General features: G+C 38.1%; 2 protein-coding genes across 11 annotated transcripts in view; one reads left to right on the top strand and one right to left on the bottom strand.

The window, feature by feature from the left end:
• SULF2 (sulfatase 2) overlaps window positions 1-10,098 on the bottom strand; it is a 137,214-nt gene extending 127,116 nt beyond the window's left edge. For 6 of the 10 annotated variants that reach the window (XM_085241997.1, XM_085242003.1, XM_085242002.1 and 3 more), the window contains exons 1-2: window positions 9,184-9,325; window positions 8,567-8,637 (exon numbers count right to left, since the gene is read on the bottom strand). The gene's annotated coding sequence lies outside the window, so the exon portion shown is untranslated. Of the gene's footprint in view, window positions 1-8,566; window positions 8,638-9,183; window positions 9,326-9,672 lie in introns of those variants that run through there. The other 4 variants (XM_085241998.1, XM_085241993.1, XM_085241999.1 and 1 more) reach the window with 2 other exon arrangements.
• The window catches only part of LOC109370775 (uncharacterized), a 268,116-nt gene that overhangs the window by 49,580 nt on the left and 193,380 nt on the right, over window positions 1-25,156 (top strand). Inside the window, exons 2-3 of the mRNA XM_085241852.1 lie at window positions 8,966-9,708; window positions 11,380-11,569. Of these exons, the coding sequence (XP_085097978.1) occupies window positions 8,966-9,708; window positions 11,380-11,398 (762 nt within the window). The 3' untranslated portion in view covers window positions 11,399-11,569. The remainder of the gene's footprint in view (window positions 1-8,965; window positions 9,709-11,379; window positions 11,570-25,156) is intronic.

Genomic DNA, 25,156 nt, shown 5'->3' on the forward strand with positions numbered 1-25,156 from the left:
TGTCTAATCTGTTAAACCCCTCGTCAGAAGGTTTCACACCTTCCTGGGTATTCAACTCCTGCTCTTAGAAACGCAGTGTGGTAGGAAATGAAGTTTACCCTACAAACACAGGCAAACACACAGCTTGTTCACACCATAAGCTATGACATACTGTAAGCTCATTATACGGAGTCCCTATTCAAGATCACTAAAGCTAGTCACTATACACTATCTCATAACAGAGCAGAAGAGAAATCACAGGCTTCCTTCAAGTCTTAGCACCTAAAGAAATCAGGGATTCTGTTTGGGCCATCATCTAATTCTACATACATGGATATTCCCACGTAATAGTGTCCTTTTATCCCCAGTCTGACATGGAAATACTATTCTCCATCTCAGACCTGGCACTCAATTTATGCAAAAGCATGAAAACTTTCTCTACCTTCAAACACATATCCAAATGCTCTGCCTGTCTTCCAGGGCTCAAGATTTCACCTCCATTATAGGCTGATGGAGAGTCCAACAGAAGCACAATTACATTTCAAACGGAATAACAACCACCAGTCCCAGCAAACAAGTAAAAGCCCAAAAGCATGAAAAATGGAAGTTCATGAAAGCAGTCTGCCAATTGCAATCAAGTTTTCTTTTAACTTCACTCATCCAGTCAAATGCCCAAGGTTCTTCTCACAAAGCCTCAAGTTTATAACTTCATAACCAGACCTGAGTTTACCCTATTTTTTTAAATTAAATGTAATGCCTACCCAAAATCTCACCTGCTGCAATTTTGCTCTATCTTGCCTTAATCACAGCAGACATAAAGCTGACCTGTTTGTGTCAGAATCTTGTATCATAGAGAATGTTAAATTTAGTAAACTAATTCAACCCTCCCTAAAAAGGTTAATATATATTTTAGATAACAAGTAATTTTATTCATTTCATTCTTATTTCTTTTAAGCAGTTCCTGCACTGAATTGCCATGGCAGTTCCTGAAGACGTAAAAATGCTGACATCTGACATGGGATGAAAATCAGATCCTCGGTCTCTAGAAATATAGCTAAAGGTTTGAATGAGAAAAGGTTTTCATTTTAGAGTCAGCTTTTAAGCATTATTCTCGCTAAGGTGCTCTGTTCATCTCCTGTCATTAAAACATCATAGGGCATACACGACACCATTCTGCACAAAACTTGCCAAATTCGGGTTCTATTCCCACTTCCTCATCTTCCTTCCCACAGTTCTGCAAGTATTTATTTAGAAGTCAAAATATTTACTCTTTGGAAGACTCTACTGTGCTGAAAACATGCCTCTGAATCAGACTTGGAGTTTGGTATACAGTGGTATGTCTGACATCTGAAATGGCATGAATACATCAGGATGTGCACAACTATTAGTTAATCTTGGCATACAAAAAAAGTTATATACCTCACTAGCTGGAAATAATATGCTTAAGAACAAAATCAGAAAACAAAACAAGCAAACAAAATGCTAGCAAGACCCACATTCAAGAACAGGGGTATGAGACAGCCTAAGCAATGGAATTGACTGGGTCAGTTTTGGGGAAATTAAATATATTTTTTAAAGTCATAGAATCACTAGGGTTGGAAAAAAGACCACAGAGCTCATCTAGTTCAACAATCCACCTACCACCACCTTGCCATCAAACCCTGTCCCTCAGTGTCACAGCTACACTGCCTGTGTTAATACCTGACCATTCTTTCTGAGAAAAATTTTTCCTAAGATCCAACCTGAACCCCCCCAGAGCAAGTTAAGGCCACTAATTATTATGAATAAAATTACTTCTTATTATCTTAAATAAGCCTATAACAATTTTCTACGGTTGCTATTGGCAAATCCTCCTTCCGGGGGAAGGGAAAAAATCTGTTAATCAAAAGTTAGTTTTATCAGACATTTTGAAGTTCACGATATTCAATGCAACAGATATCTTCATGGTTGTAACAACTCCATTCTTGGAAAGACTGGCAGAAATCTCTGAGGTCTCCCAAAACTATTCCTTTCATTTTGAAATAACTTTTTGAACTGCAGTAATATTGCAAACTAAAAGCAGGATAAATTCAGATTAGTTTTATTTTGGACACTACAGCAACTTGAGTCACAGTTTTAATGAGATAAACAGCAGCAGCTGAAATACAGTACTCAGTCATGACTTAGGACAAGAGCAGACTAGGTAACAAATTACTGTAAACGCATCATATTTTTATCTGGTGATGTTTGCACTCTAACCTGACACTGCAAATCCTACACAGCTGGAAACATTAGGTGTAAAAAGTTGCTCAGGACTGTCTGGAACTAGACTAAGCCATTCCCTGAAGGCATGATAAATGCATTCATCAGTTAATAAGCAGTTTGCATTATGTATATAGTAATTAGGTAGTCATCTGACAGAAAGACAAGCAGCATGTGAGCCCTTATTAAACCTCTTGCATAACAACTGATTAAAAAAAAGTTGTTAATAATAAAAACATAAGATGGACACAAAATTAAGATTACAGGAGGACTTAATTGAGGCTACAGCATTTCATTCTGCAATGCACTGCTGAATACTCGCTTAACAAAACCAGGACAAATCCCAATTCAACAGCAGAAGCCGAAATAAAAGAAGAATATGTATGTAAAATATTCTTTAGCTTTCTTTACAGATGTGAAAAGAATATAATGAATCCTTCATTGCTTAGAGGGGAACATTTTTCTCTTGCCAGAGGACAGATTTCCAAAGAATGATATTTACATTTTCCTACAACTAGTAATTTTCTCATTTATCATTTGTCAGGGCCCAAAGACCTTTTACTGCACATAGGATGTTTGCATATGTTTAATGATCCTTTTACCAAACAAATGTCACAGTCTGAATGAGGAAATTAGTTAATATCGCTGATGTTGCTAATTTAACACCATTAATGTCACACTGTGAACAGCTACAGAACCTACAGTGTCTTGTACCATAGCTAAGCTCTGCTGGTTGTGAGTCCGTTCTTCAGCAGAGAGCATGGAGGAGAAGAGAACCCATGCAAATATTACACTCAAGGAAATTAAAAAAACAAAGCTTGCTTTGATCCTGTAGCTAGATTAGCAAGAAGTGTGACTAAGTGCAGATCATTTAGTAGTAATTTAGATGCACTAATTGGCACTCAGTTATCTGCACACTTACAGCTGCCTCCACTTTGCTTCAAATCCCAATAAAACAGAAAATAATCCAGGTGGGTCACAGAAACCATTGCAACATAGTATTACTGGATATAGAGGCAGATCCAAAAATGTGTCAAATGAAGAGACAGAAGCCACATTGCAGTGTTGTCTTCACATGCAACTATGCCTACTCACCCTCCTTTATGCACAAATAGGCTACATTTGTTAGGTATTTGTTAAGAGTTAAGTAAGAACTACCAAAAAGAAGTTATCCAACTGCAGAACAATTTTTTTTTTCCTCCCCTATAAGTGACACACTTCCCCCAACAAAGTAATAATGATACAGAACAGATCCCTCTGAAAGTCTTTCACATGGCACTGGTACTGTAACACAGGGGGCAAAGAGGATTGACAGAGCGTTACAGTTGGAAAGATTAGCACAGTGGAAAGGCGGTACAAGAGTGAAATGGCAAAAGGGACAAACAGGAAAAGAATGCTCACCTGTCTCCAAAGATCTGGGCTCAACAGGAAAAAAATCCACAAGAAGGGGATCTCCAACCAGAAAACCTTCCCCAGTGGCAGTCAGCCCTTCACTGAGGTCTAAGAGAGGTGCAGCCAGGCTCCTCCCCTTCTGGTCACACAGCTAATTGCCTTCACCTGTGCTCCCAGGGCTGACTGGGTCCTTTACCCAGGTGCTCAATCAGTGGCTCGGGCTGTGACTCAACAGTTCCCATACACAGGGTCTAAAAGTTAAATTATTTTAAACAGTTAACAGCTCTCTGTATATGCAATGTAACCAAAAATAAGGGTGGGAGAAAGGAAGCACAATGCTGTTCCCTTGCAGGTGTACATTATTTATTGTTGTTGATGTTCATCCTGTGGTTACCAATAACAGATCATTTCCCTTACCCCAACTAACAATAAACGCACAAAACTTGTTTTTATTAGAAGTTGACAATTCTAGATATTACAGTCAGTGACGCAGCTGGCTTTTTGCTCTTTCCAAAGGCACAAGCTGTACATCAGCTGAAAAATTGCAGAAGTGATAAAAACCAGTGAATAATTTGACAGCACAGTAAAATCAGAGAAAAGAAACCAAGAAACTCTGAAGATGCAAAAATGACAAAAAACGGCTCTCGAAAGAAGGCATTACTAACCAATGACAGTCATTGAGAGTTTGTTTCATAATGCATTTATGGATTATCAACTGATCATGCTGACCAGGTCTCTCTACAGCACAGAGAAACTATTAGATTCCACGTTTTGCTCAGCCAGGCATATCATACAGCTTGCATTCCTGTAAAACGTCATTACCACAATGAGATCTCTTAATCCTAGAAAACACCACTAACATCAAAAGATGGTGACTTGGACAGCATTTTGAAGATACATTACACTGAAGTCTGAGCCAGAGAAACCATACAGTCTATTAGGCAACACATCTAGTTCTGTATGTGTCTTATCACGCATCTTTGAGACAGACCTTTATCTCTCCCAGATTAATGAATCCCTTAACATGTACATCCCAATAACTAACCCTCAAAGCACATACTGTGCACAGAGAGATTTGGAGGTCTGCAGTACATTTCCCCCAACCAACATGCAGTTTTTCCAAAATACAGTAATATTATTTCCTAGCTAAATTTCAGTTATGTAAACTAGACATTTCTATATTCACTATACATTATTCTGGGATTATTTAAAGGGGCTTTTACCCAAACGGCCTAGAAAGGGAAAGGCTGCGACACAGTCATGTACTGAAACACCAATTTTAAAACTACTTTAATTATAAAAAAGACCATTTCTGCTTCTTATAGCTGTCCTCTACAAAGTCACTGGGGATTGGAGGTGTAAGGCAATAAAAGAGCACAGAAGTTTGTCGTGCAATTATTGGACAAGACCGACATGGACATTTCATAGATGGTGTAGAGGACATCTTACACCCACACACAATAGAACACAAGCCAGAACAACACCAGCCATATTTATCTCAGTATATCAATCATTTACATACTATTATTAGATACTAACAGAAATTCAAAAACTACAGCAGTAAGTCAAATGGACTCTTTTCTTTTGTTGTTTTGTTATTGCTTTTTTTTTTTTTTTTTTAATATGCAAGAAGTTGAAGCAATTCAAGTTATTCATTGCTGTGGGAAGGGAGCGGAACCCATACAACAATGCAATGTACACAAACATTTGTTCAGAAGACAATAGACAATAACTGTTTAACTGCATTGGAGAGAATACAGCTACAATGAGACAGTTCAGAACTGGTGAGCCAAACAGTACAAATTAATACGTGGAAACCTAGTTCACTAAGCAAACTATATCATAACAACTGTTATCATAACTCCTCCCTCCTCCTCCGCTTCAAGAAAGTAAAGATCTTTTTGACCCACATTCTTCCCCTCCACTGAAGGGCAGCAGCTGTGGAATAACATGCAGACAAAGTTCTTTATGCATCCTTCTTCAGAGCATGGGATTTCTAGCATTCCAGCTGAAGATAGGCTTAATATTTTCCTTCTGAATTCTTTGAACAGATTTAAGAAAATTTATGCAAAAGTCAACTGATTAAGACTTGGAAATACCAAAAGCCTACCAGAAGTTCTCCCGATTCAGTTTCTTGATTGAGGACTATCAAGATGCTGAAATAGAGAAGGAGCTGATGTCATTTGCAGTCTTCCTTTTCAAGTATTTCTAGAAAATTGCCAAGTTCCTAAATACACTGACCTCATCTATAAAGCTCGGTAGTCATATTCATTGAATTAATCAGAGCCCTCCATCACCACAAAGATACTATCTTTACTTTAGAACACTACAAGCAGATTAGAAACTACTTGTTTGAATGATTTCTCAATATCTTTAATATCTGGAAATATTACAAATCTTTCCCCTCCCACAGAAGTCAACCACTAGTTAATTGAAGTCCTCCCTCATCAAAGTTGCATTCTCACTTTGAATTATGACACTTGTGAGAGGGACAATGTAGAGGCAGATAACCAGTGACAAACAATAGTAGAAACAGTTTCTGAGAGAACATAAATCCAAGTCTACTCAAGACCATTAACAGAGAGGGGGAAAACAGCACCGCCACCACAAATAAAAAAACAAAATCCAATATAAAACATTCGCAATAGCTTTTCGGATTACAAACTGTATCACAGCTTGCACTGGAATGAATCTAAGATATTCTCAAAAATGATGAGCCAATGGAACATCCATTTTTATGCAGAAAATGTAAGCCTGTACCTCATTCTACAAAATGTCCACTCCAGCATGAAAAATTAGCTCAGTGTATTGATTAAAAAATGAGAAGCTGTTCTATTACAAATATCGAAGGGGAAAAATTGAAAGGCGGGTCTGTCCCACACTTGATGGGAACTGGCAAGGTCACATAGCACTCTTCCTAGAAGCATCATCTCACCAACATCTTGAATCGAAATGCTCTGATGGGTTGGAAGTGGCTCTTGAGCTCACTTTTGCTCTATTCTGAGCTTCACAGGTGTCTGAGGAAAGAATGTCGAAAGGAGAAGAAAAAAAAAAGTGTTTCTTAGGAGGTTCAATTATCTAATCAGGCCATCTATTAAGCAAGAAGTCCAGAATTTATATTAATTATTTTTAATAACAATTTTGAAGAGAAAATGAAATATAAGTTCACGCTCTTTCCAAGTTGCAGAAATCTTTGAGATACTAGATGTATCTTTTTCCATTTTCCTTTTAATAACACAATGAAGAAGAGAGTAAGTACTGATTACCAGTCTGTGAATTATTTTTGCAATAGTTCATTTCGGAAAAGAAAAAAAAAAAAAAAGCTGTTTACAGTGATTTTTATTCCTAGCCTCTAAAAAAATATTTCTGCTATTATACCATAGAAGCGTTTACTTTATTCCACCAGCATTTTCCTCATTAGCAACAGAGAACTGTCTCACTAACTCAGTTACACTGCAAACACATTGCAACTAAAGCACTTGTATTTGCAGATTTGACATCATCAAGCCACTTTGAGTTCCATTCTTGTAGATGAACACCCATGATTTTTCTCACTCATGATCTTTCTAACACATGCTTGGAAGAATGTGCTAGCATGGCAACATAGACTTAAATAAAACCAACCACACACCACAACATGCGGGGCCATCACAGGACATCATCTCTTCCAACTTACCATCTTGTTTAATGAAGTAATGCGAGTTACTTATGCAGAATAACTACAGGTGTTTTGCAATCAATTTAAAAGAAATTATGAAGTACCTGATAAGGAAACTTATGATTACTGAAACAGTTTTATATAGGAAGAGCAAATGTTTTCAGTTAGACGTTACATGAAATAACTGAAATAAGATCCTTATAAGGAACCCTTGTAGCAAAAGAAGTTTTACAGGAGCGAAACACAACGACAACAATATGGATTGGTTTTTTGTTGTTGTTTGTTTTGTTTTTATAAATATCAAAGATCAGGAAAAAAAAAAAAAAAGAACAAGTCATGAGGTGAGTTACAGATTTTCTGAACAAGACTGAAATAAAACCATAGCCAAAAAAAAACCACAGCCAAAAAAAACCCACAACCCACATACAAAATATAAAAATCTATAGCAGCAAGACCCCCAACACACAGAAACTTGGCCTTGAAATCCATGACTTTTGCTGAAGAAAGAAGTATAGAGCTGACCTGAATTGTCTGATGCAGATTACAAATAAATCTGTCACATATACAGTAGCATTTTGAGTGTTTTCCTAAACATCTCATATTGCCTTTCCCCCACCCACAACAAACAAGTAGAACAGTTAAGGTAAAATTGAGATAAAACAGTAGGCAGATTGGTTCAGTTTTTGAAAAGCACATTTGAACATTTTAAGTTTCATTACTGCAGCACCTGGTGTGAAACACAAAGACAAATTACACAAGGAAGACACTAATACATTTTATCAGAGAATCATCCTTCAAGCATCACTTTTATTTCTATATAATGAGAAACTCTAGAGAAACACCAAACACAAGCAGGGGCAAACCAGAGTAGGGTATCTTATCTAAACTCACTAAAACTATATTTGGAGATGAGGAGAGAGGAAGAAAGAAGCATTCTGCTTATAGCAAATACCAAAACAATTACTCCAGCTGTGTCCTTTGGAGAAGCCTCAGTCCCACTCTAATTCTTAAAGCAGGCCACAAGACACCCAACGCTCACTGAGTACAAATGCCCTTGCACTGCAGATTGCTTCTGGGATGCAGATGACCGAACCACCCAAAGGGCTTTTAGCAACTCTTGTCTGAGGGCATAAACAAACAGCTGGCTACTGATAGCAAAGCCGTTACTTGCTGCCACCATAAACTCGGAAAAAAGAAATAAATCACGCTTCCACTAAAAAGTTCTGCTTTCGTCTACTGAACTTAACACAAGAAACAAAAAAGCAAGAGTATGCATATACTCATTTACACACTTACAGGGTGGAGAAGGCGAGGGAGATGGCACAGACACCGCACCTCTGCGCGGCTTCACATCCGCACGCGATGCTCTAAAGGAGAACACACAGAGGAGAGATGAGATCCGAGATCCCCACCTGCAGCACCACAGCCTCCCGCAGCGCAGGGCTGGGAGGCAGAAGTTGAGGCGCAGCGCGTTCTGCTCCGCGTTCTGCTCCCGCTCAGCCACCGCTTCACGGCGTGACCTTGGGCTGCTCCCCCGCAGCTCCGCGGCCACCTGACAGCCGCAATTATTCGCCACGGGAGCCTCCGCACCGCCGGAACCGAACGGAAAGGGAGGGGAGGCGGAACGAGAAGGGAGGGCGGGTGCGTGTTCTCTGTTCTCCTCACAGGTGATAAAAATCTTCCCGACGTCGCTAGAGTCTGGGAGAGAATCGATTCCCGCACCTTTCCTTTTCCGTACCATTCCGGTTAAACCGGAGGGCAAGCCAGAGGAGCCGGCAGCTCCGGATCGCCCGCCCCGAGCGCGCACGGCAGCCCGCGGAGCCGAACCCTCAGGGCCTCTCGCCCCCGCGCCCCGCAGGCACAGCCCTCCCTGCGGCCCCGGCCCGGCCGCGCACGGAGGCGGCGTTACTTACAGCACCGCCAGGCGGAAAACTCGCAGGTGGCCCGGAGCCGCCGAGGAGCGAGGCGCGCGCTCCGCCCCGGGCCGCGGGAAGTCACTCTGCTCAGCAGCCGCGCGAGGAGCGGGCGGAGCGGGCTGGGGGCGCTGCACGCCGCTCCCCGCCGCTGCTCGCTTCGCTTCGCCTCGCCTCGCGCGAGTCCTGCTCCCGCCCGCCTCGAGCCGCCGCCGGCCAATGCGGGCCGCAGCGAGGAGCCGGCTTTAACCATCTGTTGCGAGGCGCCTCCTCCTATCGCTGCCGCCTCCCTTGCGGGGGGCTCCCGCCCAGGCACCCCTCCGAGGAGGCGACGAGCGAGGGGAGAGCTTTACGCCGCGCTGAGGTGCTCTCTGCACCCCCGGAGCCTTCGGGGGCCGCGGCTGTTGCACGTCTCCCTTCCCCCACGCTTCTCGCGCCCGGCGCTCCCATCCCCCCGTCCCCTCAGCGCCCTTCCCGCCGTCCGCTCGCCTCAGGGCGGTCCCTCCTGCGTGCCTTCGCTGTGAGGTGAGGGAAGATCTCCACTGGGACCCCACGCCGTCCACTGAACGGGTGCGACAGGGAGGTTTCGGGGGAGTGGGCTGACCGGCCAAAAGGAGTTTCGTGTGGGGTCCCGTGCTCCTGGGGAATAAAACCCCGGAGCCGACACAACTTCTGTACGTCCCACTTCACAACAATCGCGACTCTCCACAGGGGTGGCAGGAGCAGCGCGTCCCGTGCTGCTGGCAGGGCACGGCGCAGGCTCGGCTCTAGCCGTGCGTGATGAGACTTCTTAGGCGTCTCCTGTGGTGAAGCTGCTCCAGGAGAGTCAAGAGTCGCATTCGCTGTTTAAATAGTTTTGAGCTTTAGCCTTTCACGCCTCTAATTTGAAGGCTTTTCCATAAACGTGGACAACCTATGCACACGCAGATTCTCACTCCACACGATGGTAGCTCGGATGTTTGCAGCAGACACGGAATCTCCACCCAAAGCAGACCCATAGTTCCTGTTTCACTTCTCACTTTTGCATACCTCCTTATGGATTTGATACACACTGACAGTTTGGAGGAAAACAAATGCGTAGGAAGAGATTTAATCATTTCCTTGCTATAGAGCTCTCTGATCATGCTTTCTAACACATTCCGTACATTTTCAGCAGATTTCCCACTGAAAATTCAGGAGTAAGAAGCTAATTTTATTCTATACAGATCCCAGGCCAATATTTTTATGACGACGTGTCAAGAAAATAATGCAAATTCTTTTCAACTTTCACCAACTTAAAGCTAAGAAAACAGTCTTGAGATGCCTGCTGTAGGATGAAAAAAAAAAAATGTAATGCATGTGTTAAATCAAGTTCTAAATGAAATTGTCTTTTTTTTTTTTTTTAACCTGTCACATTGCTGTTTCTCACTAGAGTAGTTTCTGAGCAGGGTTAGGAGTTTGAAACCAGAGCATGGATGAAATGTGTTCTGTAGCTCTGTGTATTCTTGTGTTACTTTCTTGCATTTTCTTTGCCATCTTGAGACATTATTATGCAAATCTTAAGGTAATCAATTCTCATTAACGTGTATGTTATCCAGATCTGGATAGTCTTGCAACTGAATTAATCGTAAATCTTTTCCTTTTATTATAAAAGATAGATGATTTCTTATTCTACTCCATGCTGTTATAAAATGGCTCACAGTAAATGCCAGATTATTCCATATAGACAGTTTTCAAAAATAGGATGTTTCTTACCCATACAGAAGGCTTTATTTTTGCATTAGATTATCTCAATACAGTTAAGATTTGTTATGACAAAAAAAAAGTCTCAAAAATGTCAGAAATTACTTAAAATTCTGAAAATTACTTTAAATGTTTTGGATTTTTCTCATGAACCTCCAGACGGATGAAATTTTACCCTCATGTATGCATGTGGAATGCCTGCAAGTCTGAAGGGAGAGTTCATCATTACAAGATATTTTTAAAGAACAGTTTATATATAGTTAGAATTATCAGGGTGATGAATTATAGCTAGTGAATCTTCCATTAATCTTACAAGACTGTTCTCAATGCTGTTATCCCCATACGTATAAGCCTCATCATCATTAAGATACTGTTTTTTAAGCATTACTATGAGATTTTGTCCTATTATTCTAAGAATTTTTCTGTTATTTAATTACTACATAACAATTTAATATCCTAAAACAATTGTTCTAGGTACCAAAGACATGTATAAAGAGATGCTCTTCACACAAGTACTTCGCATGCTGTCATACGTAGACATCAGAGAAGGAATGCTAGGACTGGAACAATGCAGAGACAAACAACTGCCCCCTGAAACAGTGAAAATACAAATCATTTGTTCAGTTGTACAAGAAGTCTTGACAGAACCCAAAAGCATATAGAGGTAAGTGCAGTCCACTGATATAATAAAGAAAATACTATTTAAGTATAGAAATTATGCCTTATGTCTCCAAGTAATGCTTCTTCTATCTTACAGGAAAAATGCCATGTTAGTGGGCAGTTGCAAAGGCAGTTTCTCAGTTTTCTTTTATTTTTTAAGCAAACAAAAAACTTATTTCCCCCAGTTCATCACAGTTTTTATTACATATTTTGATCAATTAAAAATACAAAAAATTTCTCTGTGCATACAGTATCGTGTGTATCATGGATGTGATTAAGACAAGATTCAAATAGACAAGCAACATGCCATCAACTCAGGCATTTTCTTCTGATTTTCTCTTGCTGCTATGTTGGTATATAACCTTGAGCAATTTGTTGAATTTGCCTTTGCATCATTCACTCATCTGCGAAATTTGGAATACTTGAAGAAGTACACTTTATTAGTAGTAAGAATTCGTGAATGCATTTGTTAGCTAATTTGTTGTAAGTAAATAAGATATTTAAATATAGGAATCCAAACCACTCATCATAATATTTTTTCCTGCTTCATTCTAAGCAGTATAAATGTAGCAGTCTGTATTGCTTAACACAGAACTTAAAAGCTTGGCAATATATTTGTCAAATATCATAACATACATTTTAGAATCACCAAAGATCCTGTGTGAAAGTTTTTTTTTAAGGGAAACAACACACTAATATAACACTAATCAGTGTTATATTAACAATATGTGGAGAGATAAGGCCTGGAAATACAGTTCAGGAGATCAAGGACCACGCAAACAGAATGGACAGTTTTTCACAGAAGAGCTTAGGTTGGAAGGGACCTCAAAGATCATCTGCTTTCACACTCCCTGCCATAGGGAGTGTACCTGATCACTAAATCAGGTACAAGACCGTGTTGCCAAGAGTCCCATCCAATCAGGCCTTGAACACCTCCAGGGATGGGGCACCTACAACTTCTCTGGGCATCCTGTTCCTGCACCTCACCATCCTCTCAGTAAAAAATGTCCCCTGACATCCAACCTACATCTCCTCTCTTTCAATTTAAAGCCATTCTCCTCTTGTCCTATCACCATCTACTGTTCATAAGCTCCCTTTAGGTATTGGAAGGCCACTATCAGGTTTCCCCTGAGCCTTCTCTTCTATACACTAAAAGGATCTCATGGTAAGGAACAGTCTATCTTCCAAAGAGTTCTGTATATTCTTCATGGAAAAAAAGATCTCAGTGCCCAATTATGGGAGTTCAAAGAAACTAAGGTCTGATACCCACAAGAAAACTTTTCAGAAAACTATTGGGTGTGGTTTTCATATTCATCAGTACATTAAGCTCAGAAAACATCTCACCATCCACACACTACATGCTTTTACTAAAAATTCTGACTTTAGAGAGTGCTTTCAGGACTCTTTCAACAAGAGGCTGTGTGTGCTCATTACATATAATTACTCTTCAGCTTTCTCCCCACATTGTTTATGTAGAGGGGAGAGAAATATGACCTATTAGGATGATGCTTCTGTAGAGTTAAAAATATTGATATCCATTAGGTACAATAATCACATTTTTCAAATCCCTAATGTCTTAGAAGATCCATTAGCCTTAATCATTCCAACACTTTTGAATGGTCTTGCCATCTGCCTTTTTCTAAATAAAAATATATCAAGTTACATTAATAGCATTAGTAATTAAATACTTGCGGGAACTCAAAAACAAACCTTAAGACCCAAATAATGTAAACTTGGGCCACTGATTGAGTTCAGGATCTTGCATTAGACTATTCTCTGAAGTGATACAGTTAAAAATACAAGAGTGATATTCAGCATGTAACTGCAAAGCTGAAGTTTTAAATTTTTACCATCTGATGTATGTTACCAGTTGAAAAAAAAAAAACCCTCAAGACTGAGTAAACTAACTAGAAATATACCATGCGGCCATACTCAGGAAAAAGCTGCGTTGCTATAAAGACAAAACAGATTTGTGGCAATGTTGTCACTTTTTGTAAACTGTTGAAAGCTAGGTTTTATTTATTATTTTTGTTATATCTTAGTAATGACTCAGGAACTGGTAGGAGAACGAATGTGCTGTTGTAAATGTTGCAAGACCTAGCCTGGATTTAGAGACTGTTGCAAATTTACTAAACAAACAAATTCATATAAAAAACTGAAACCAGTCGGAGTGTCATTTAGGCACTGAGACTACTGAGAAAACAAAAACATTGATGGACATGGTTAACCAGTGCAAATGCCAGTGGATAGTAAGTGAAATGTTGACTTTGATTTTTCACGTATCTTTTGTTAACTGTGGCAACTGGTATCTATAATCTCATGTTTTCTATTCCCTTATTTGTAAGACATTAAGTGAAATGGATTATAACTCCAGTATTAATAGGAAGATGCTCAGTAATATTAATCTATAGCTTCTAGTGTACTTTTCCATCTCTAAAGGCTCTGCAAACATTAATTAGTCTGTTCAGTGTTCAGATCTGGGAAAACATGCAATCCTACTAAACAGTTGAGCTTTATTGTGACTTTTAAAGCCTGAACTGTGCTTTGGGTTAGATGAGTGAGCATGTGCAGAGGAAAGTACTGTAGTGATATCTTTTGAAAGCACACAGTTTGGGTAGCTACAAGGAACATGTTTAATATCAGCTGTGAATCTTTTCCTTTCTCAATGTGCCAAATAATACACAGGTGTTTGGTGTATGATTTTATGTTTAAAACTTCATTACCTCTTTCTATAAGTTAGGCTCTTTCTTTGGTGTGTTAAATACAAAGGCAGGTAACTGAGCTGACACCGGGGTCACATCCTCAAATTGCTTCTGCTACCCATACTTGCTCAGACAGTGGGCAAAACTGATACTTATGGTATTGGTTTCTACATTTCATAATGCGAATTGAATTTTATTCACACTCCCTTTATAAAGTGGATTGATTTTCCCTTTTCAGTCCAGTGTATCAAAATACACTTGTCTGGATGCATTCTTCATCTCAGTTAAAAATGACCACCCTTACTCTTTGGCTTTGTTACTTCCTACAGCTTCTGCCTAAAGACAATGATTCTTCCTTTGTTAGCAAATAGCTTGAATGATCTGGATTATATTTATCCAAAAGTTACTCTTTTAAAGCTTAATTACAACATTAGCTACAACTGGCAACTAAACCAAATTTCTTAATTTGAAATGCATAGAATATCACGTTCTACAAGCATGTGTAAGTTACAGTGGAGACCTGCCTGTGATGCTATCTGAGCAATTGCAAATACTGTGTATCTGTTTTGATACAGTAGTACATCTGGTACTGCTAACAGAGCAGAACTTTTCAGGATTTGAGTGAAAGACTGTCTAAGTCACCTGAGCTAGGCTTCAGAAGCTTTTTTTTTCCTATCTCCATTAAGTTGAGGGAAAGCACCTTACGAAGAAGCAGTAAAAGAAGTCATTTCAGTGGGGAAAAAGAGACAGGAAGAAAGACCTTCATGTAGCTCAGAAGTTTCTGCCAAGTTGCTTGCTATAGAAGTTTCTGTAGACACACTTTGTAAGCAAAGATTGCTTGGACTCTAGCAGGGGACTGAACATTTTGTGAAAAGATATACAGCTATGCACTGCAGGACAGGGCTCACATTATTTACTGGGAGATGACTGGCTGCCTGCCAAGCTGAAAAACATTCCCTTGCTAGCATTTCAGCTAAAGAAAAAATAAATACCTCAATATTGCTCTATTACAGTGTTTAGACTCTACACTTCAGATGGAAAAATGAAATTTATTGCAACAATAAATGACCCTCTAAGATCTAAAATCTTCCAGGGCTCTCTCTCTAGTCCTTCCTAATGAACCTTTGCAATTTCACCAAAGTCAGAATCTAGTGTTTGTATCAATAGATCACGCCTGTGCATACATATGCAATGTGTGTAGAGAAGTGACATGTTTTAATTGTATTTTTAATGGGAAAACTCTAGTAATTCCATGAAATATACTACTGGTCTTGTGATTGATGATTTCATTTTGAACAAGGCAAATTAAAAATGAGTCTAAGAGCACAGTCTGCTGCATTAACTGTGAGATTACTCAGTGTTGCATATACAGATTTATGCATTGATCCAGTATCTAGTTTTGTGGGTTGAGTGTGCACATTTCTGGTTACAAGTGCATAGACCTTTCCCATTACTTTAATGTTTCTAAAGTCATACAAATTAACAAAAGTGTGATTTCTGCAGAATTTCATGGGAATTCTCTACTTAAAAAAAAAAAAAAAAACACTTAAAAAGGTGAACAGTTATCATTGGGAATTTTTTCTTTCAGTACCTGGAAGTTGCATTTCTTATGTACAGTGCTAATGCAGGTCCATACTTTTGTTATTCATTGGATCTGTAGTTTGTAAATGAAGAATTGAACGCTCTGCTCTGAGTTTAAGTCTCCATCAGAAGCAAGCATTGATTGGCTACTGTCTTCAGTCACACAGGTTAACTCACACGTTGGATTTAAATGTTTTTGTAATGATTCCTATTAGATATCTCAGGCACAAAGATGTAAACAGTGCAGTTACAGGCCAGGCCACACAAGCATAAGTTTGTAGACATTAAGAAAAGAAGGAACCATTGTAAGCTCACCTGTTGTTCTGCAGACTCATGCTATATGGTTTTTATATACTGAGCCTTATAACACTCCCTGATCTTTGGAGTACACTATTTGAACCACTGTCAGATCTGAATTTAGCTACTAGTCTTTTGCTACTGAAAACTCTAACAGAGTTGTCATTTTCCTTTTTCAACTTTGTATCTGGACTCAAACTGGACCTGCAAGGGTGAGATACATTTCAATACGTATGAAGACAAATTTGAATCTTCAGAGTCTCAAGGGTGTTTTGACTTGAAGTTCGTGCTAGAGACCAGAGATTATGTGCAAAAGCAGAACTTTTAACATTTTAATATTCTCAAATACATGCACTGATGTGTCTATGTAAATTTATAAATTTATGTGTATGTAAATTTGTATATAGGTAATAATTTTCCTGAGAAAATTATGCCTTTTTTAAAAGGATGCTCAAGTGTTGGGCTAAAGTCAAACAGCTTTAGCTGTAAGCTGAATTTCTAAGTGTAAAACATTATGATAAGTGTAAGACATTATAATAACACATCCTTTTTGCACATACCCTTCCTTTAGGTAGAAAAAAGCAGAGTCCAACACTGTATTACCATATAACTGTATAACACCATATTACTATGAAGCACAGAAATAATTTAAAAACTATTAGTTTTCTTATGTAAAGAAATTACAGTGACAGACATTTCTGCTCCCTCTATTGAGCCATCACATGCTATAGCCCTTACTTGTGTGACTCTTAAGGTTTTGCCTTTTAATTTTGTATTGGCCGAGTAGAGAAATATGGAGGGGGAAAGAACTGAGCTATGCAGCTTCTATGAAGCAGGAACAGCAAATGAGAAACCATCCAGAAGCTTCTATTATATGGTTGTTATGAAAGAAACTACACTGTGGGATAAATGCCCAGGCCATTGTTTAGTTTTTAACACATTCCTCACTGAAATGAAATCCTACCAAAGTTGAAGTTTCCCAGAGTGAAAAACATGGTTTCCATTTTCTTTGGTTTTTGCTAAGTATAAAAGTTTCATATGGAAAATTCACTGGTGCTGGAGGCATTCATATTAATCAGCTTTTACCAAATAGGGTTCTTTTCAGTATATGACATCATATAATATACCAAATGCTGTTCTTATAATCCCAGAAGTTACATTACGAAAGTTGCTTTGATATGCCTGGCACAGCAGCTGCAAGGATCACAATTTGGCTAAAATTTGTCTGCTTTCATTTTCAGGAGAAATGTACACTTAAATAGTAATAATTATTCCTAATATTTATTGATGTTCTGTGATAGTACAACTAAGAACAAACCGAACTGAAACAAGTACAACTGTCACATGATGTTTGCAACTGAGTAAAATGTGCATGGGAACTGAACCCTTGTAAGCTAAATGCATCAACGAGTCCATAGATTCAAGTTCAGCCGTAAAATAGATAAATCACAGTATTCTGGCTACTGAAACATAGAAAACAGTAAGGATATGGTGCGCAAAGGCATAGTAACACTATCTAAAGCAGTAAGGATTTAGAAAAGAAATTCAGATGTATTCTGCCATTGATCAGGTCAATTTATTTCTGGTTTTTAGTTTTCTGAGTTTTGATGTAGTTGTGATACTTTCTTGAACTTTTTTTTGCATAAAAAAATAAATACTCCCTAAATGAAACATTTTCATTTGTGACAGATAATTTTGTAGGAAAATTGCACATAGGAAAACATTATTAAAATGAAATTTCTTACCCGTTTTGTATTTTGTTCCTCCAGAGAAGTAGTTATCATTTGAACTTTCATCCCCACTGCCTGAGCAAAGTGGTTGTATGTTTCCTTAACCTACACCTTAGCACAAGACATCACAGAGCTGAATAGGAAGGAGAATTGCTTATAAAGTGTATTACATCCTTTGTTGTGTTTCTCACTTTGCTTTTGCAACCTACAAAAATTACTGTGGACATCAAAGAATAGTTACATATAAATAAATCACCTGTATTTCCTTATGATCATAAAACTCAGAAATCAACTCCCAGTTTTTAACAGCTACTCATTTTATTAAGTGAGGTTGCTGTAGGGAGTTCCTAAGAGCTACAGTCTGAAAACGTAGATTATATCTGGTTGTGTTTGATACAATGCGAAAGTCAGTCCTCCTGTTTTCTGTGCAGCATACGGTATGCCCTTTTAATGATGGTTTATATAGAGTAATGCATTTGAAGTATCACTTAATGTTTTGGTAGATGACATTTCCGATTTTCTGAAAAAGAGCAGCAGAAATAGATATACTGACTGTTTGCTGGCTTTAAGCTCTCTACATTCTAAAGTTCATCTCTTATCTCCCATTTACTGTTATATGCTGCTTTATGATTTACATATTTCCCTGAATATAGTCTTTTGACAGTAGTAGAAGTCTCAGTATATGCAACTGCTGTATAAACAGCGAACACATAGGCTAAGATTATAATCAGAGACATTAATATACGTTAATTTTCTCTTTTTTATCTCTAAAGGTCACCATCAGTCTGCTTTAGGACTTCCCTGAACATATTGATTTCTGATGTTTTTAAAACAGCTTAGGCACTTTTTTCCTGGAGTAGGCATAATCTGTTTTGCAGAGGCTTTATCTGGATGTTGTATAATCCATTTCACTCATTCATTCTAATCTTCACAGGTAGCTGTTGATTGCTGAGACAGGGAGAAAGAAACGTACAATAGAAAACCTGCTAGCAAAAAAAAAAAACATAGAAGGAAAAAGTAGCTAAACTAAAAAAAGCCAACAAATCCAAATCTAAAAAAAAAGTTAACAAAAAGAAATAAAGCCTTTAAACCAAATCTATATTCTTCACCCACTGTAACACTGTAATGTGATAAAAAGCACAGCAATAATAACAGGGCAGCAAAGTCCTAGACTACACAAGCGAGTATAAGCCCAAATACAGCAGCCATAGACAAAGAAACAAAAGAGATGAGGAAAAAAAAAAAGCTGCTTACCACTAGAAGACCACAGGTACACACAGACCTCCAGCAAACCATCCTTACCTCCCCTGCCAACCTTTAAATGAGGTCTGCAAAGGGGTGGATCCTGTCTCCACCTTTTCTGGTCACTCAGGTGCATTATGTGCACTTACCAGGTGCTCAGTCACTGTTTCAAGCTGACTTAGCATTTCTGCTACACCCACTGTGTAACGTCTTTCTCTACTTTTATGCAAAATCACTGCAAACTGAGAACAAAGAGCTAATTAAAATGATAGTACTTTTACTTTGACTTGGTGGAATATTTAACTCCAGATATATTGTTCAATATGACCCTCCATCTTTTACTAGCTAATTTTTTTTTTTAATAGCAAGGGTCTTTGTAAGGGAACTGTTACATCACAGTATGAACTGATGATTGAGTACCTTATGAAGGATGTGACTGGCCCAGGAAGCACAGGTGTAAGCAATTCTCCTATGCTTCCCATGAATCTGGACTTCCCTGGGATCATTTAAGGGCTCTTCTCTCTCTAGGGAGTCTTCCCTTGTTGAAGACCCCTATGAATGCTTTATAGTTAGGGACTCTGTCACCAGTGGGGTAAGGTAACTTTTTCCTATGTATCTTTATTGCTATTCCTAATGAAATTTGCCCATTATTAGAAAGAAATTATCAGAAACAATTTTATTGCTATTAAAGACCAATGATCTTCTAGATGCATAATTATCATAATGTTCTTTTTGGTATGGAGAGAACCATTAAGCTATATCCTGAACTGTGTGTGCCTTCTTTATGCTAGAAAGATCTATAAAGCTTTCCTGAGTTGGTAACGGATTTCTCCTGTAAGAGGCTGAGATAGAGCTGGCTTATGGCTACCTTGGTTTCTATTTGAGCCAGTTGGTATAAAGGAATAGAAGGTCTAACATACTGGCTTCTAAAGTTGAGTGTGAAGACTTTGACTGCTTTCTTTTTAAAAACTAGATCTGAATTTATGTGGCTTATCTTCTTCCTGTGTATGTTGCAAGCATGTATTTGTGTTGCATGCATGAAAGGATTCTTTTAGCTGAGTTCTGAATTTATGATATTTAAGAGGCTAAATTTCTTTAGTTACTTATATTTTTTTATGAAGTTATTTCTACTCCAATGTGAGAAAACTCTCACTAATCGTGGGTAGAATTTTATTTATGGTTTCTTTTCTATCTGTCTTACTACTTTGTCACAGTAATAGTAGATGCAAACTGCTAATTCACACACAACTAAGGATAAGTAGATTCTTTTGTTTTTCAAGTTAAGATTTAATAATAAATTTATTTATTTTCAACACATTATATTGTAATTAGCCCTGACAGATGCAAAATGTAAGTCTTAATATTCTTAAGTGAGATATGTGATACAGAGGGGCATAAAACTTAAAAATATCCAAAAATGCAACAAAGGGCTTTGAGAAATATAAATATTGAAGTTCTACCTGTTTCACTCACCACCCTGGTGCCCTCTCAGTAGTTACTTTCTCCCTTGGGCCTGTTTAGCAGTGACTGTATCAGTGTGTGAGTACCATACTGAGACTTTTCCTAATGGTGCAGTGTTGGTAGTGGCACTAGAACTAAATTTGATTACTGTAGTAATGTTAGAATTAAAATTCAGTTCAAATAATTTAACTGGAGATAATCAGCTTTTTCTTTTGGAGTTGAGCCTGTGGCATTGCTATACTCCATTCTAGTTTGTAGGTTAGAGGTTTACCACTAATCTTTCAGTATCCCCAGCTGAGCTGTTTGATTACACTTCTTCATGCTCCCTGAAGGCCAGTCTGGCCAGACTGCTGAGAATGGACTCACATATTAGTGTGTTATGTTCTATAAATATCTTATGATGTTGCTGCATTATAACATGGAGAAGCTTGCTGTTTTGTGTTCTCTTGAAGGGGAAAAAGGTTTTTGCATATTACATCATGAGAAGTTTGAGACTAATCCTTGGCTCCTGAATGATGATGTAATTTACTTACACAACATAACTTTTCCTGATCCATCTTATTTTTTTCTATTCCATCTTAACCTTTGAGGGATTAATAATTTTCTCAGGAGTCCTGTTGCACAAATGCTTTGACAGGTGGTTCTACTACAAAACTTTTAAAATTCTCTTTGAAAGAAGCAGTCTCAGCAAGGTTGTTGATTAAGCAGAGTAAGCCTAGTTCATTGAATAAAGGTTTGTTGTTGCCAACAACAACCTTGGATTATTTTTTCAGATTTAAAAATCAGTAAGCATTTTTGTGTAAAAGGTTTTGGCTCAACTTTTTTTAAAATTTAAGTGAGTTTTCCAGCAAAAGTTAATAAGTTAAATAATCACAATTTGCCCACACCATCAGTTTGTGAGAGTTTTCAATATTATTAAAATTCTGATTTACTGCAGTGCAGCAATTTGAAATGTAGAAGTCTCTTGTCCAGGTATGTGATGTATGAAACAGTTACAGTGTAATGCATAAAGATATGTGCTCCTGAACTTCAGTCCTGCAGTCTTCTGAATCCTTCTCATCTTCTTTGAGAAATCCTGTGAGAATTTTTGATTGCCTCCAAATGGCTATTTTTGTTGATGTTGCTCCATCTCAGCTATGACTCAGTAAGCTCTCCAGTCTTCAGATGCTGGTAATGTTATTCCTTATGTTTTGGGCTTTGATATATTCTGGTAACAGAGGTGGAAAATTGCCTTACCTTTTACCAATTCCTGAGACATCTTACACTAAATTACATGTTAAGCAAAACTCAAACAGCCAAGGAACAGATTGTGAAGCTGCAGTAGATAAAAATCATTTAGAGAGTCTAGAATAATTTTGAATAATTTTGTAGCAGAACCATAAAGCAGGGGAAGGGAATGCTCCTGTACATAAATACTTAATTTTAAAATCCACAATTAAACTATATTTGGTATGATTGGTAAGGAAGGCTACAGGAATATTTATTTCCAGATCAAATGTCAATTTTGATTGAGAAAAATCTATACACATTTGTAATTTCTTTGATATAAGTGTTTATCTGACAGGTCCAAGGTAGATACACAGCTTCTCCATCTGATGTAAATTATCCACCAACTTCATAATGATAATAGAAAACATTGGATCTTATGTCTTGTATGTGTATATTCTGTCACAAACTTTGCATGACATAGTAATAGATTGCACAGCTAATAAAGTGAAAGAGCTACAAGAGGAATAGGCAACAATATTGTGCTAGGAAAGAACAGAAATGAGTCTTCCATACCTTTATTTGAAACATCAAAGGATAGAGAAGATGATAAAGGCTGAACAGACTTCAGGTTTATTTAATTATATTTGTGATTTTTCATGTTCCCTTAAAAATATGCTGAGTTTTGCTAGCGGTTCCAGAAAGAACTGGTTTAATTGTAGGCTTTGTTGTTGCTGATCTACTGAGTTAGTGCAAAAACGTTTATTAAGCTATGATTTGAAATTAACTTCAAAATCCAAAAAAGATAGTTTAACTGAGAGAAAATGAGCCTGTAAGCATGTTTCTGAACATAAAAGGAGTGTTAGTATCTGAATCGTATTGGCTAGATTGTTAAATGTCCAGAAAGAAATTGCCAGATAGGATGTCATGCTGCTTGAAAACCTTCTGGAATTTATTTCAAAGGATCAATTTTCTGTAAGAATAGTTTAGGAGGGTTTTTGGTGCTGGCTGATCTAATTTAGTTTATATCATTAAATTAAAATTTAACACTTTACTAGCATGAACAGATTACTGTGACTACAGTAGTAGTTTATAAAATAGAAGCTTTAGCAGTGTTGCTGAGAAATGTTACTATTCTGAGCTCATTTTTTAAGAAAAAAACTTCTGCTGTTTACTCCTTATTCCTTTCAGTAAGCTTAAAACCAAATCCCTCTGAACTAGCATCTTTATTTTCTGTCCACCCCAGAATTATGACAATATGTTCCAGCAGTTATCCCAAATGTATGCATTATTCAGAATCTAAATTGTAACGTAAACTGTCAGACCTCAGGAAGGTGATTCTTTGTATTTTTGAAAACCAAACTTAAGAAATGCATGATTGGATCTTCCACTTTGGCCCCAATGCCTGAGTATGTTACTGCATATTCAAACCACCCTGTTAATTTTTCTATTTAATTATCTTCTTGGGAGAATAATTGCCTTGCTACGCTGTGTATAATAACCACCATAATACATACCATTCTGCTCAGATAATGTTTTAATAATATGATGAATTTTATTTGTTTTATCTGTACATCTCTTTCTCTGTGAGAAGAGGAAACATGGATTTTAACCTTCCAGCAACAAAATCCAAAACCCTCATCAGAGGTGTATTGTTTGAATCAGTAACTGGCCCAAAGCATAGAAATCAGGATTGCAGTAGTCTAGTTTAAGGCAAGAAGATTTACAGGATCTTGGCTGAAGACTGTAAAACAAAAGACCTGACATGGCAAGATGTAGCTTTGATAAAAATGGAAGAAATATTGTTTTTTGAACCTGATTCAATGGCCAACCTCTCTCTACCACATCCTCCCAGCAACAATATCACTTTAATACTTCTGCATTCTGTTTGTAGGATACTTTGCCAGTAGGATCCAAGGGTTCTTCCAGTTCAGCCTCTCACTTAATACTTCAATTTCTTATTTCAAAGTGTATGGGAACTGTTGAGTCACAGCCTGAGCTACTGATTGAGCACCTGGGTAAAGGACCCAGTCAGCCCTGGGAGCACAGGTGAAGGCAATTAGCTGTGTGGCCAGAAGAGGAGGAGCCTGGCTGCACCTCTCTTAGACCTCAGTGAAGGGCTGACTACCACTGGGGAAGGTTTTCTGGTTGGAGATCAGAATCAGGCTGGGTGATAAAGCCTCAGGAAGCAAAATATGTATGTGCTCATGTTGAAGGGTCTGGATGCTTCCTTTATGCTTTCCTAGAGAATGCTTTATTTCCTCCTTGCTTCTGGTCTGCTGAATGTTTTGGGCACTGACGGTGAGTTCTGTCCTTCTGCATCTGAAATGATTATTAGATCTTCCACCCAAACTTGTTGCTGTCTCCTGATATATTTTTTTTTAGATTGTTTTTTTCTATTGAGATACTAAATAGGGCCTTCAGATGCCAGGTGTGTTGCTTAGGAGAGGTTTACAGAGGAGAGCTGTGAAATTTACTGCATTTGTTGCCAACAACTCTACTTAATTGCTTATGAGTTTTCACTTGTCACTGTTTGTGCAAGCAGTGTAATTCCTTTCTAGTTCTTGCTTCATCTATGAATAGTGCTTTTCAGGTATCACGTTCAGATCTTGTGTAATTCGTTTTTCATTGATATGTAAAGTGTCAGTGTTCTTACTGCTTCCTGTGCTGCAGTACTCCTGATAAACGTCTTAGGTTGGTTCTCTACAGGGGATACCTTGAGGGCATTTTGCACAGATAAAATTGCATTGCTTTGAAAAGTTCTCACCGACAGATTTTGCTTGAATGAAACCTGTTAGAATGATCCTGTTTAGATCTCAGGTATCCTCTGGTGGTGTTTCCAGACTTGCATTTCATCACTGAGCAACACTACTAAGTAGGAGCCTTGCCTTTCACATCCTGAGGTTAAACACTTAATTGTGCTTTAGCTAGTTTGAGAATGGAGTTTTGAACTTCTCTCCATTTAATTGGCTCTCAGACAGGAGCTGTGCAGAGATCACAGTGAAGTCAAAATGACATTGCCTGAAGGTTTATAGAAATGAAATCTACTCAGAATTGACCCAGCACTCGCTTGTAAAGACATAGCATAAAACCCACAACCCAAGACCATATTCATATCTACAAAAACGAGGGAAAATGCAAAATTTCCACTGTATTTCTACTTGAGATATTACTACTAAAGCTGCGGTGTGATCTGTTCCTGGGTTTTGAGTGAAACAATCCTTTTAGTGATCAAAGCTTTAGTTTTTGGTTGACATTTTTATTAAAATTATAGACAGCCTTGAAGGTAAACCTTCTCATAAGCAGAAACTGTGAGAGGCACCTAAGTATGGAAACATTTTTAGGGAAGTCTTACATGGGGGAATTATCTGA

Source organism: Meleagris gallopavo, chromosome 22, assembly GCF_905368555.1.
Source record: "Meleagris gallopavo chromosome 22, MGAL_WU_HG_1.1, whole genome shotgun sequence".
NCBI classification, from domain to species: domain Eukaryota; kingdom Metazoa; phylum Chordata; class Aves; order Galliformes; family Phasianidae; genus Meleagris; species Meleagris gallopavo.